Genomic DNA, 14,764 nt, shown 5'->3' with positions numbered 1-14,764 from the left:
ACTAAGCAGAATTTCTCATGTCCTTTCTTTCAACAGCAGCCTCAGCACGCAAGAGCAAAAGACAAGAAGATGGCCTTTCTCCAATGTATCCACGTCATACTTAGTCCATTCCTTTGCTAGCATGGTTGAAGTCATTCTGCTTCCTCTGCTTCTAACTTCAAGCTACATTAAGAGCGCTCCTGCTCCCAAGCCATCCAGAGTCCCTTGGGAAACCTGCACGTCATCCAGGACTCAACGTTGTCAAAGAAAACCATCTCAGTGCTCAGTCTTAAACTGCTGCCTGACAAATCCCACTCTTTCCTTTCTCACAATCTCACCTTCCCCCTTAAGCACCTACTACACTTAATTTATACTCATCTCAAACACAGCGCAAAAGACTGAAAGGCACAGCATGCACAAATGTTAAGTTTCAGTAGGCTGAGTCAACAAACCTGACCTCTTGGCATTAGGAGCTGTATGGTGACTTGTCAACAGCTGCTGAAATTTGTCAGCACTTTAAGGTGACCTGCAAATGTAAGCTGAGGGGTACTGACTTGAATAATGTGTTTAATGCCCAAGTAATCTGTATAAAAAGGGTATTTTAGCCCATAATTATTATATTATTAAGGTTGCAGGCTTCCTTGAGCTAGAATACACAAAGCAATGTCATGGAGAATGACACAAATCACTTTATCAAGGAAAGTCTTAGGAATCACATAGCTGACTTAGAAAATTTACGCAGAAAATTATCTATTACTTTCTTTTCTAATCAGCACATCACAAAATAAGCATCAAACAATTCTACAGGAGGGAGCCAGGTTAAACAGTACGTGCTTCCAAGCATAAAAAAAGGGCTACAAGCTTCCTACACAAGGGAAAAACTGTTCAAGGAGCCAAGTGCAGACAGTGAAGCTACTGGAAGCACTAGCAGAACTTGCCATAGATTGCCTTAACAGGGACTTCAGGATCTGACTGAGATGTTAGCAGCCAGTTCTTCTGAGATAATCAGCCTTTCTTACAAGTCTATATTCAAGCCCAAGGGAATGGCATTTGAAGAGAGATTCTCTTTTCCACATTAGAATCAGACTAGAAAGCAGATATCTAACTGATGAGTTTAGTCTGACTCCTATATTAAACAGGGAATTTCTGTTAGAAAAGATTTCAGTGGTTTGCGTTGTGCCACTGCTTAGGGTGACTAGTACCTAGAAGCCATAGACCAAGCTGAACCTGACTACCTAGCAAGACCCCATCTTAAACAGAAGAAAATACACTTCCTGACCAGTTTCCACTTCTTGGCCTCCTTTACTGTTACAAAGCATGATCTCAAGAAGAACAGTGGAAAAAAAATGCAAAAAGATGGATTCCAAATTCCATTTTTCTTATTTCTCCTATCTCAGGTTAGAGAAGGACATTAAATGCAAACATGGCTGTGGGATGGAAAGCCTTAAAAAAACTGAGGAACTTCAGGATATGTCAGACAGCCATTGTAGTAATCACTAACGCTGCTCTCAGAGCAACAATTCTCTAAGTTTTCATGATGAGTACTAAAAAGAATAAGGCCATGCTGAGATTTACTGCAGAACAGAGAAAACAAATAATCCTAAACAAAGGTAGAGGAGAAAGCTCTGCATTCCAGACCATCTGTCACATCTGGATACTGCATTGAACGCAACAAATCACAGAAAACTCAATGTCTTGAGTCAGCGCTTTATGCACGTAAGGCTTCACAACAAGATCCTCAACTCCCACTTAGAAATGAACACTCAGCAATCCTTACAGCCAAACATTCTGTATGTCTACTAGAGTGGTTTATAGATAGCATCAGCCAAATGAACACACAGGAAGTAATGACACCTCCTTCTCGAGAGCTCCACTGTAAAATAAGAATCAAGTTAGACAACCCCCTGCTTTTCCCAGACTCCTCATAGTCTCCATAGCTTTGCCCTATAGCGAAAGTGGGAAAACTTTTTTGTTGTCAAGTTCTCACACAATCTTAACACATTACAGACTGTTGAGCACAAAGTCTAAGAACAAAAAGTCAGCACTGTCCACAGCTGAGGCTGAGAAAGCTGTGAATTTTTTGGTCTCCACACGGACCACTATGGTAACATGAAGCAGCACATACAGCTAGCTTCGTAAAAAAGATAACAGGTATCTTGAGCAAGTAAGCTCACTGAAATTGCAGGCTATTTTTCCTATTATACTCCTATTTTTCCTCCCCTAAGATTACAAGCACTGCCCATGAGTCAGCACAAACGATTTTCACTTAGATAGCAAAGTTATTTTTAAAGACTCATTCAACAGTGTAAGAGAACTTAGCAATAAAACTACTAGGAACTGCATCATTTTAGACTTTAATTTAAACCTGCATCTCAAAAAGATTATCTAAATGATAGAAGTTGGGAGTGGTGAAGAAGTTCCTTGGCAAAGAGAAAATGAATCCAGCAACTTCTTGCCATGATATATCACAAAATAGCTTTGCTGCCACCTGCTGAAGTGTCCACCTTGGAACAAAACATACCTAGGAGTGCAGTGAGTTTGGGAAGCAGACCAACTTGCACCATTTTATTTCTCAGGCTTGTGTCAAAGGAGAGATTCAGTAAGAGTCGGAGGGTGATGTTCAGTAGGTCTTCATGTTCACAAGGTACCATTTTCACAAGCTTTTCAACAATATCCATTTCTACCTGTATATAAACAAAAAAAAAAAAGAAAAATCCATAACCCATCCTAACACAACTTTATCTTCAACGTAAAAGCCCTCTGAATGTACTGTACATTCAGATGCAGCCATGCAACACGTGCAGTGGAATTTCTGCACTTAACAGTAACTGTCAAAGCATTTTCATCTGAAGCAGGTTCTCTTATGTCTTAGTAGTTAAAGCCTTCTGGATTGGTTTATTTCATCCAGTCGATTTAAAAAAAGTTGAAACAGTTCAGACATCTTAAAAACACCTCACAAATGGAATACTGTAAGAGTATAATCTAGAGGCATCACTTGCAAGGTGAAATTAGGAAAGGAGAATGGCTAACCATTTAAATGGGAACAATCCTACAGCAACTGATATTGAAGGGAGATGCCCAGCCAAGAAAGACAGAATCTGCATCCAAAAAGAATCTGAGATCTTTAATTATGAATCTAACACAAACCCCTAGACAGAACTTACACATTCTCTCACATGTAACACTTTCAAACTAAGAAGTGGAATCCAGGAACTGAGAAGTGCTATCCATTCCTGAGATCCACTACACCAGTCAGAAAAGACATCTGAGCACTGAATGGCAAGGCTTCAGAAAGTTTTTATTGTTTTTAAACATCATTTATCTGCTTTTATTTGACATAATTTTTTGACAGCATTCATTCTCTCCTGGAACCTTCCTTGGCCAGAAGGAAGAACATAAAAATAAGCTTTTGCAGGGACATAATTAGCACTCCACTTATAAATACACAGAGGATTAGTTCTAAGAAAAGAAACTACAGCTCTCTTCACGTGGCACAGTGCAATAAGCAAACAACTGGATCCTTTTGATCAGAAACCATCAGATACCAAGAACTCCTACTTCGCTGCTTTGAATTTAATACTGCATTTGAATACCAAATGAAAGAATGTGCTATAAATAAGTGGATTATTTAGCTTTACTTAGAAGCAGACACTGCACCATTGCCTCAGCTTATTTCGCCTTCAATATTTGTGTATTACAGCCTAATAAAAATATGAGAGCACCTCCTTCATAGGTACCCTTCCTTCATAATACTCAGGAAAAAAAAAAAGCACACATCTTTTACCAGAAAGATACTCATACAGATGACTTGTTTTGAAAAAATTTTAAAAGATTTGCATGCTACATTTCAAACACTCTGCAATAAAATAAACCCAACAATTTTGTTCCATTCATCTTCCTGTTGAATGAAACTGAATATTCAAAGCACACCAGCAATAAGCAGGGCTGTAATCCTTATTTTCCTAATAAAGTCCCTCAGGGCACCAGACAGCTATAAAATAAATAAAAGATTGATCACCTAATAAATAGTCTACATGATCTTAATATTCGTTAAGAAATAGGATAGTTGTATATAAATGCAGGAGATGCACGCTGTCGACAGCATTTAGTGCTTAGGCAAGAGTATAATAGAATTCCAGTAACAAAGATGCAATTAATTTTCTATTACACAGATCTTTTCATCTCTCATGTCTGACATTAATCTCAGATTACCTCTTGGATAAGGAAAATTTATCATTTTTATTTCAACAACTGTATAAAAGCACAGAAACAAAGGCGGGCATCTACTAAAATCCGCTGGGAATTCAGTAAACCAGATACTTGCCTAGAGCATAAGGAAGCTTTCTTCAGGAAGAAAAAAAATCCTACAATTTCAGAAGTTTCAGATTACAAAAGTTTAAGAAAAACATCACTGCTTCAAATTCCTGTGAGCTATTGGCAGCATAAAGGAACAGCTCTAAGGTGCCCTCGAAGGCCAAAGTAGTCAAGCAGACTGTAAAAAGATAACTCTCTTTCCAAGACAATCCTTGGGATACTCAATATCTGACCATGCAAGTCGAATTCAGGGGCAGGATCACGGACACCTCCAGAAGCACAGGTATGACAAACTCTGGAATGATAACTTAAATTTGGAATTCCATGTATTTAGTTTCACTGTTTGGAATTACAGGACTTTTTTGTAGCATGTTGCAGCTTAACGTTTTATTTCCTTCCTTTTAACTCATAATGAAACAGGATAATCAGGGCCAGCTAGGGTGACAACAGAGATATCTCTTCCTTTCAGCCATACAAAGTTTCCAGACACTGCGTAATTTTCTGACATTGCAGTGGAGTGCTGTGGGCCTTACCATATCGTTTTTGTTCTCCATGAAAATGCTGAGTTTCTTCAAGAAAGATACAACCAGGATAAGCAGCTCAAAATTATCACGGTCCAGGGCTTTCACTAACATATGGACAATGTTCTTGTTTCTCATCTTCAGCTCGGTGCGAGTGTCCTCAGCAAGATTCAGGAGCAGGTAAAGCGCAACTAATAAATTCAATACGAATCATACCAACAGGTCAAAGACAGTGGAATTACCTGAGTCTCTACATACACTTTAAGTACTTAAGACAAGACCTTCAGAAGCATTCCACTGCCTTTCTAATGCATTTCCAACAAAACTAACTATAAATGCTTTTTACTCCTATTTAGAAAACAAAACTATGATTTTTAACAGTAATTCTATAAAAATTAAAATCATGAGGTTTATGATCACTAGAAGCATTTTATTTTTTTTTTTTTCCTTTTTAATTAAAATGGAAGTCACTAAAAAGCCTTTCCAGGATAGTCTTGCTACTCAAGACCGTCTCAATCTGACATTGAAGTCTATTTGAATACAGAAATCAAGACAGGGTGAGAGTTACTCAACATTATTCAGACACAGGCCAACCCAGAAAGACACAGACAAATAAATCTATTAAAATGTAAAAAAGAAATTACCACCATTAAAAGAAACAAAAAAGTTGAACACTGTTTTCTTCAAGACTGACAGATCACTTTAAGAAATTGTTAACATGCTGTCAGCCATTCTGATTATTTGTCTTCTCTCTGTTCTTCTGTCAAGCTCTTCCACATTCATCCACATTCAGTATGTTTAAGCTGTCATGCTTATAAACCAGCATTCAAGAATACTCTCTACCCACATTAAGCAATAATTTGATTTCCATACCTCTGAGTAGCTGCTCCTGCTTGACAACCAGCCCTTGATATTTCTTGTAGGTTTTCTCATAGTCCTTCTTCAAGGTTTGATTTTCAGGATCTTCATCAAGTAAATTGCAGAAGTTAAGGAGTTCAGACAGAAGTTAAACAGTCTGGATGACTGGTGTCCTTAGTGGAAAGACATTATCTCCCCAACAACTCACTGTCATCTCCAGTACTTTTTCCCCCCTATTCCTGGATATATTCTATACTCAGTACTCAGCAGAAATGCTCCCAGGACACACTGCTCGTACAATAATACACTTGTGTTGTTTAATAGCTTTAGAATGATCTCTTCAATAGCTCAAACTTCTCACAGTCCTTTTCATATCTACAATTATATTTTGCAATTCTAATTTCTTTTTTACTGCTTTGACAGTAATTGCTGTATGCTAATCACATGTAACTCAACAACAGCTACCAATACAAGGCAAGAACCATCAAGCTGCCCCAGCCCATCAAAAGGATATCAGCTTTCTTCTTTTTAGCAAGTTCTTCCTGCCAGAGCTCATGTCTCTTCAGCTCATGGTCTATGATGTTCATACACAGAGCTCCAATTTTGTAGTGTGTGATTATGCCATGAAATTGAGAAAAACTACATTGAAGAAGGAAAGAAGTAAATGCAAACAACCTTAAAACTGTTCTGACATCTAAGATAGCAAGGTTCCAATGCTACACCACCTGATTATTATTTTAAAAAATAGCTACTTTCTGCAATATTACAGAGTGTTTCTTTCTGGAAAATTACTCCAAAACAATGATCTAAAACATGAATACTCTTTTCAAGTTTTCAAAAGCACAAGAAAACATCTTGCACAGTCAAGATGACACAGCAAAACAGTTAAGGGGAAAAAGTTACTACAGCAGTTAAGTTCTTCAAGGCATGAACTTAAAATATAAAATAGAAATACAGGTCTTGTATTTTTGATCTGAAATTATGGTCCCAAAGAGAAATTCTTTCTTCATAATGGATGAAACACAGACATCTCCATGTGTTGTTCCAAGTCAGAATAACAATGCATTCTAATTTTCATGCATACAGGAAAATGGTTTCCAGTTAACCTCACTTCTCATGCTGTAAGAGCTACAGAGAATCTTCTACTCACATGAACTATAACAGAGACCCAAAATCAAGTTGCAATGCAAACCATACGCAGGGTATGCTGGAATGCTGGCATATCCAATAAGAGCAAGCACTCACCTCAGTTTTGAATACCCTTTTTTCCCTGTGAGACATGCTGAAGGAAACAGAAGATAGTAGCACGGCATCTTACCTACAGGTCAAAAGCCTTATTAGCTTCTTCCCAGCTCAACTACAAAGCACCTCACCAAGGGGATTCTTTCTATGCCTCAATTTTGCCATTTAACAGGTGTTACTAAATCAGGAATATCTTGCCCTTTTGTCAGCAAGGTTTTGTAGCACAGTGCAAAGAAATGGAAAGTAACTAAGCAGAGAAAAAAATGTTCCTTATCTTCCTATACACAGAGACTCTGAACTTACCTTGAGAAGCAGAAGAAAATATATATTATATTAGTAGCAAGTTCCACACTTTGTTTCCAGTCTTCTCGCAGCACTCTAGCCAATGCACCCAGGGCAGTTTCTAAAGCAAAACAAGAGTTAGATGAGCACCAGAATTTCATATCCCTCCTTTTCTCTTGAAAGACAAAGTCTGAATGCACTTTATTCTGCACGTCTTGTTGTTTGATTGTTTAAAGAGAAGCTTTTCAGAGTTATCTCACTTTGACAGTTAACACTGCTCAAAAGGTTCTGCTTGCAGATGGTACAGAGCACCCTGACTGGCCACTCACAAGCATCAACAAGAGGCAATAAGAAAGGACAGTGAAACCAAGCATTAACACAATCTTAAGCCTACTACTGACTTTGAAATGTTGTGATCTCTATCACCTGTGCCCTCCATACTACACTTTGGCTCCTCGTGACAAAAATCAACACATCACTTTCAAATTCTATTTCAGTTCTGCCTTAACAACTGTCACTTTTTCCATTCACTACTTTCTATTTCTTTACACCCACCCCAATTCTTGCAATAATCTTACTTATGGACGTTGTAGGATGGACATAGCACATTCATTGCTGTAATGCTATAACATGATGGAAAATACAGCAGTAGCAACAGGCTGGCACAATCCTAGGCTGCAGCAAATGAGAACAAGCCCAAATACAGCAGCTGTGGACATAGAAACAAAGGAAGAAAAGCTGCTTACCTTTGGAAGGCCTCAGGTAGGCAGGGACCTCCAGCAAGACACCCTCACCTCCACTGCCAACCCTTAAATGAGGACTGGGAAGGGGGGGGGATCCTGGCTCTATCCCTTCCATCACTCAGGTGTACTATGGTACACACTTGAGCTCCCCTGGGTTGGCCCTGCCTTCCTACCAGGTGCTCAATCACTGCTTCAAGCCATGACTTAGCATTTCCACTACAATCACTTAAAGAATGTCAGGAGAGAAGAATCAATAAAATACACATGGGAGACAAGGAAGGAGAGAACTAAATTAACAAGACATGAGCCTATCGTCTGTTTCAAAGCCTGGTTTGGACTGAGTGCATCTTCTCTTTGTCAGACTCACCTTGACACAATACATGGCAGCACACATACATAAACAGACAGTTACAACAGCGTGAATGTCACAGAGAGAATTCTAGTTTTAAAATGGATCCTTAAACCAAAGAAGCATGCTACACTAGTGAAATAGTTGGATGACATATCCACAGTCAATTTATTCTCTTGGAAACCTAACATCTATAATTACGTGAGACTGCAAATCCTGTTTTCAAACCATCTATGGTCTTGATCTTCAGAATGCAACTCTTTTTTTTGTCTCCAGTACCAATGCCAACTTAATAAGATGAGAAAAAAAACAGCTGAAGTTGAACCTGGATGATTTCTGGTCTACCTATGGACAGCCTAAGTTGTGTCCATTTGTGGTGAGATCTAACTGGAGTTTGACAGCCAGTTCATTATGAACTGAGAAGCACAGCCTAGCATGTTATTGAGAGCAAGCATAATATTTAGCTATAGCATAACGCCACAGAAAATCTCAAATGAAAAACAAACTGCTTTTTCATCAAGAACGCACCACAAAAGCAACATAACATTAAGAGAAGTTTCAAACCCTTGTTACCATTAATAAGCAGTTCTTCCAGGTTGTCAGGATTCCGAGCCAGCTGCAAGATGAGGGCAGAGCCACGCACTTTGTCAGGAATGTCCTCATACAATAATTCAATGTACTCATCCATGTCATTGATATTGGCAACCTCATCAATCTGAAAGCAGTCATAAGCAACGGTTTTACAGATAAAGAGATGTCAGTTTAATACGACTGATCACAGTGTTTCTCAATCACAAGACGAAAGAAAGCAGAGCTTTGAGTTAAGATATTTGGAAAGGATAAAACACTCAAAAAAAAAATCAACACGCAGAATCACAGCCAACAAGCACCAGGAAATCTGAGAAGATTTAATTACAAAAAACAAAAGGATGCTCAGACATGACTCCCTGCATCCTGTCCTATGTTCCAGACCTCTCTTGCTGTCCTGCTGTGTGCTACAGATGAGGAGGAAGTATGAAAGTCACATATTTTACCCTTTATGGAGATGATTTTTTTCCATTGTGCAATATATCTAAACCAAGTTCATTGTTTAAAAAGAAACACACACACACAAAAAAGGAAAAAACAACTCACCATTACACAGAATTAAGCATTTCCCCTCCCCATTTATATAACCACTTTTTAGTAGTAATTTTTTTTTTTTCTTTGCTAATCTAACACCAATATTTACCTCCATGCCTTCAAATGGTGGTGGATCTTTTGGCTTACTGGATTTCTCCTTCTTTTCTATAATGAAAAAACATAATTGCATTTAACTTACACATATTCATAGACAAAAACACATTTCTTCCAAGAGTACACATTCTGGTACAATGAAGCTCAAAGTCCTCTTGCGTCCAGCAAGGAAAAAAACCCTCCTTTCCACAGTAAGACACCTCAATAGCTTTGAATCTGCTTGCACAATGTAGCAAGGCTGCCCTGCGACAGGCCACGACACATATTTTGATAATTAAAATGACAATTCTAGCTTCCACCTGCCCCACCCCCCTGCAGGCATCACTTCATGATTGCCTTTTTTTTTTTTCCCCTCAAGTGTGGTTTAATTACACATCTTTCCCATTTTCAACGTGGGAGCTTGTACACCAAGCAAGTTAGGACCTCAGCTAAAGAAAACCTTGCACAGCAGTTTTTCTAACGCTGAAAGACCTCAGCCTCAAGCTACCTTGTTCTTGTACTATTTACCTTTTCCTGCTGACGCATCTCTGCGATTCTGTAGATAGTACAACAGCTGTTCTACTTCTGCAAGTTTGGAGGGGTGAATGAGCTTGCATTCTTCAACCACCTTTCGAGCCAGGGAAGCAATGTCTGTATTCGCATTGAGACTCTTTAGCCGAATGCTGCAAAAGAGTTAGAAAGGTCTCATATTTTAGATCCTTGTATCTTGAGCCCTTTGACTTTACACACATCTAAGAGCTACAGAAGGAAGTTACTTTCACAGTGCCTGCAAATGCAGCATCAGGTGTATCTCACAGTTCTGACAGACCTACAGTAAAACTCCCACAAGCAATGATCAGCAAGAAATCTCTGTGAGTACTAACAAAAGGATGAAGCAAAAATGAATTCCAGCAAATTGCAAATGTGAGTTATGCTGATTCATCTGAAACAGATGAACACGTCTGGTACCCTCAAAAACAGTCTCAGGATTCTTTCCCTCTATTACTTTTCTTACATGGACTCACACAGGTAGTCACGTCCGCTCAAATTTTCAAAAATAATTTGTGACCGAGATAAAACAAACCTAGAACTTGCGACCTTACATTTTCTGACACTCTTTGCGCTCCCCCAGCATAGGGTCTCCTGTCTCCCCCAGAATTGTTGCTTCCACTTCATAGTGAACAATGAGGGCTTTCTCTGATGGATGCACATCTATGTTGCCTCCTTTTACCTTCCTGCAGAGAAAAACCAAGTTACTGATTAATTGAAAGGCTCAAAAATCATGCTAGAACATAGATCATTAACAACAACCAGTCTCCAGCTCTATATCCTCACCCCAAGCATTGTCCTCCTTCCACAACACATTTCTTCATTTCAGACAGCTGTACCAATGTTTATTCTTAAGTACTACCTCTTGTATGTACAGAAACACCCAAGTCATCGGCCACTCTTGGTTGAAAGAAGCTTAATCTTCACAAAGATTAACAACAACAAAGATGCACTTCATAAAGGTGAATTTCCCAGATCCCTTAATCTGCACTGCAGACTCTTCTGCTAATTGATCAAGTGGTACAAGTACTGCCACTTACAAGTGAGAATTTTTGCTCTAAGACTAACTTAGCAGGTTTATCTAAACCTTGACAGTTCAAATTATTTGTAATTCACTCATGGTAAAATTTTAGTCCCAAATTCTCTATTCTCTACTGAAACATAAACCCATTCACTACTGTTACTTGCCTCATGGTGTTTGTTGCCAGGCTTAGGGGAATACCAGACCAACAGCTGCCATCCACAGGTGTGTAAGTCAAGCATGTCTACCTGCTTTATTACAGCTACACATATTTGGGAAAAACATTCTCCAAGAAAGCACTGACAGAAGTGTCTGACTTGCTTACTTAATTAGGCCAGAAACACCGCGGTCATGCTGAACTATGAGAGCCATGTTCTTAAGTGACAGCAAAACCACATCCATAGAATACATTTACACATCTGTCGTTAGTGGTAAAACTGACACTTATCTTTTCGTCCTTAGTACTGCCAACAGACTGTGTACAGCTATGTTATCAACCCAGCTGCCAAAACACTGCAGGTGAAAAAAAACCACTTGTAATGTGGGTCAGTTTTTGGTTTTGATTGGTTGTAGTGTTTTTGGGTTTTGCTGTTATGTTTTTAATACAGCTTCTGTTTTATGAGATCTACAGGTGACTTTGCAAGCACTGTAAGTCAGGTGGCAGCTAGTGGTGGCGCAGGGTCAATTAGACCAAGGAAGATTTGTTATGCCTCACAGAGCTAAAAATGTTAGTGAACCTGGATGTAGCCTTCAGTGTAACCACTCAACAGAAAAATTTTGGAAGTCATGCCTTCTTTCATTCAGCAGTTTCCTTCTGCAGAGATGCAACTGCAAAAAGCACCTGGTTCTTGAGATATTCACAGCCACCCAAATAACCCTGTAAAGGATACTGTGGGAAGGAAAGCAGAGTTCAACCACAAGCTTTACAAAGACATAAAACTACAGGGCAAACAAATACAGCTCACTGCTGAAAAACAACACCCTCCTTGAGGAGACTGGAGCAAAACTCCATTTATCACTTAACGCTTTGGAAGAGATTTGTGTTTTCATTTAACGGTACTTCGGAGCAGATGCTCCATGTCAGGCTGTTCTCATATAGAAGCCTCATGAGGTTCAGTCTTCTGAAGCAAAAAGCTTGTGGGAATCTATTTCAAAAGAAATCAACATTTCACTTTACTCCTAGATGTATTTCCCCCACATTTACACATACCAGAGGATCCTAACCACAAATGCTCCACCTGACAGACAAACCCCTATTAAGTGATGGCTAGGTCATTTACACAGATATAAAGAAAAGGTTGGGTGGTGAACAAACAGGCCTGAAGGAGCAGTGTATACAAGAACTAATCTGAACTAGCAATTTATCACTGCAGAAAGAATTTGATCTTCCCATGGTTTCCCTGCTCCCAGCAGTCATTTTAGTTCAACACAAGCAAACCCCTTCACAGCCTCTTCCAGCAAGTTAAAAGAGAACTCGTCATGTTCTGGGCAGCAGGAGATTTTCCATGTGTTACTCAATTAAAGTGCAATGTACAAAGGGAATAACAATTTCTAGCTACGAGCAGGGATAAAAATGAAGGCAAGAGATCTCCTTTTGGCAGCAGTAAGCCACTGATGAGCTTAGTTACCAGCAGAATCTCAGCCTAAGACTGCTTAGTTTTAACATTTCCTGTTTGTTTTTTTTTTTTCCCCTTCCTTAAGAGGGACAGATGGGTAAGCTAAAGAACATACAGCTGCAGAGATTTTGTCCTCTCATCCTGATAACCGCCCTCACTGAGCTACTTCCTGGCTGTATGATTCACGAATCAATTCACATTCAATCTCTTCCTCTGAAATGCTTAAAAACCTACACTGAAATGCATCACACAGACACTAAAACTGCATACTGTTTGGAGACCACTGTACTCAGAATGCCAGCACCACAAAAAGTATATTATTTAAAGACCCCCTCTTCCACTCCTAACGAACAAACATCTGCTTTATTGATTTTTCTATCCATCTTGAGTTTGCAAGCACCTAATAACTTCATAAACCAAGTGAGCATACAGATGTTCTGCTAGAAGCAGCAATGCACAGGGGGGTGTCTGCACACAGCGGCTTGTCCTCCCCTTCATCTGCCTACTCTGTCAACCAGAATCCTACTCTATCCAAGTTTTGAAAGGAGGAAGGCCTTTTCTACAAAGGCAGTGCCAGCTGAGCTCACATACCAAAGCTGGTGCATGAATGCCCTTTATGGACTGATTCCTTCGAGGGGGGGGGGGGGAAGCAAAATCAAACTATCCTAATTAAAAGTGGCACAAACTACACACGTGGATAAAGCTGAAAATCCAGTAACAAATCCTTGCATGTCTGACATGGTGGGAGGGGGACTACGCAAGGAGGATGACAAAGGGAAACAGAGATCAGAGAAACACTGGACTTGCTCACAAGCCTTGTCACGTTAAAGAGCACAGCAGCTGTTTTTTGGTTCGTGTTCCCTAAAACAATAAAATGATGCTTATTACAGTGATAACTACAAAAGAAGATTCCTGCAAGGTCACGTAAGGTGGCACAAACAGAGCATGCAAAGCTAGAAATGGGCACTGCTATGAAATCACAGCTGTTTCCTTACAGGCAGCCCTTTGATTTGTAGCTGCTTTCACATTTACATGACAGCATTAATGAGTGTCAAAGATTATTGAGAGGTTTTTTCTCCCCACCATTTCCAATTAATATTGGAGTCTTAATATGTGACATATCAGGGAAAAAAGCAAAACCCAGACAGCCCATCAGCAAGATCTGCAAATGCTGCTGAACACCACAGAAAAGAAAGGAAAAAAAGGACAACAAACTCCATCAAATTCAAGATGAGATAGATAACATCGCTCATACAGCAGCAGAAAGCAACACTGTTCACAAACCAAGCCTAAAGGAGGCCTTGGAGTTGTGATATCTGTGGGACTGCCAGCCAGTGCTTCTGCTCTACAACAACACTGATGCTATAGTTCCCTAACCAGACCCTGTGTGGTAGTCTGACTGGCCTCACTGCCGCACAAGATAAAAGAGCCATTAATCCCTGAGGATCACTCATCCACCTGCTACCTTTTTCAGCCATTCTATCCACACCCAGCTCCCCTTCACCCCTCACCAGCCTCTACCTCGGCACCCCAGACACACACAGATGCCACCGGTCACCGCAGACCGGGGCACCCCTCTAAAACATCCCTGCCACCAATTACCACCAGCTTACCACCCACCTCATTCATTCCCCAGCAAAACCCGGCACCCCGCGGCGCCTCAGCAGCACCGCCACCTCCACCACAGCCTCAATCCCCCAGCAACCCCCCCCCCGCCACCACAGCCTGCCGCCCCTACAGCACATCGCCGTCCCCGCCCGCCCCCCGAGCGCTCCAGCCGCTTCTCCCGCTTACCTCTTGAGGTATCGGGCGTCCTCGCCCTGCATGGCGGCTGGGACGGCTCGGGCAGGGCGCGGCCCCGCAGCGGTGCTGTTACCAGGGTGAACGCGAGCCCCGCCCCGCGGCCCCTCAGTGCGCAGGCGCCGCCGCCGCCACTGCCCAGGGAGGGCGGGTGAGAGCGCATGCGCAGTACAGTAGGCCGGCTGCGGGTGGCGGAGCAGCCCCTGAGGCGTGAGGCCGCCCGTTCCAACCTTGTTTGCTTTTTAAGGGTAGGAACGCGTTCTCGTGTCGCTGAG

The 14,764-nt window shown here is 40.7% G+C and overlaps 1 protein-coding gene across 1 annotated transcript in view; it reads right to left on the bottom strand.

The window, feature by feature from the left end:
• The window catches only part of KIFAP3 (kinesin associated protein 3), a gene marked incomplete at both ends in the record, with an annotated part of 63,743 nt that extends 49,228 nt beyond the window's left edge, over positions 1-14,515 (bottom strand). The window contains 10 exons of the mRNA XM_079536274.1: positions 2,501-2,663; positions 4,827-5,005; positions 5,688-5,786; positions 6,187-6,311; positions 7,218-7,317; positions 8,862-9,003; positions 9,520-9,575; positions 10,032-10,186; positions 10,607-10,738; positions 14,484-14,515. Of these exons, the coding sequence (XP_079392400.1) occupies positions 2,501-2,663; positions 4,827-5,005; positions 5,688-5,786; positions 6,187-6,311; positions 7,218-7,317; positions 8,862-9,003; positions 9,520-9,575; positions 10,032-10,186; positions 10,607-10,738; positions 14,484-14,515 (1,183 nt within the window). The remainder of the gene's footprint in view (positions 1-2,500; positions 2,664-4,826; positions 5,006-5,687; positions 5,787-6,186; positions 6,312-7,217; positions 7,318-8,861; positions 9,004-9,519; positions 9,576-10,031; positions 10,187-10,606; positions 10,739-14,483) is intronic.
• Between the last annotated feature and the right edge of the window lie 249 nt (positions 14,516-14,764).

Source organism: Tetrao urogallus (assembly GCF_951394365.1).
Source record: "Tetrao urogallus genome assembly, chromosome: 5".
NCBI classification, from domain to species: domain Eukaryota; kingdom Metazoa; phylum Chordata; class Aves; order Galliformes; family Phasianidae; genus Tetrao; species Tetrao urogallus.
The sequence above is the reverse complement of the archived record's forward strand: the minus strand, read 5'-3'. Positions and strand labels throughout refer to the sequence as shown.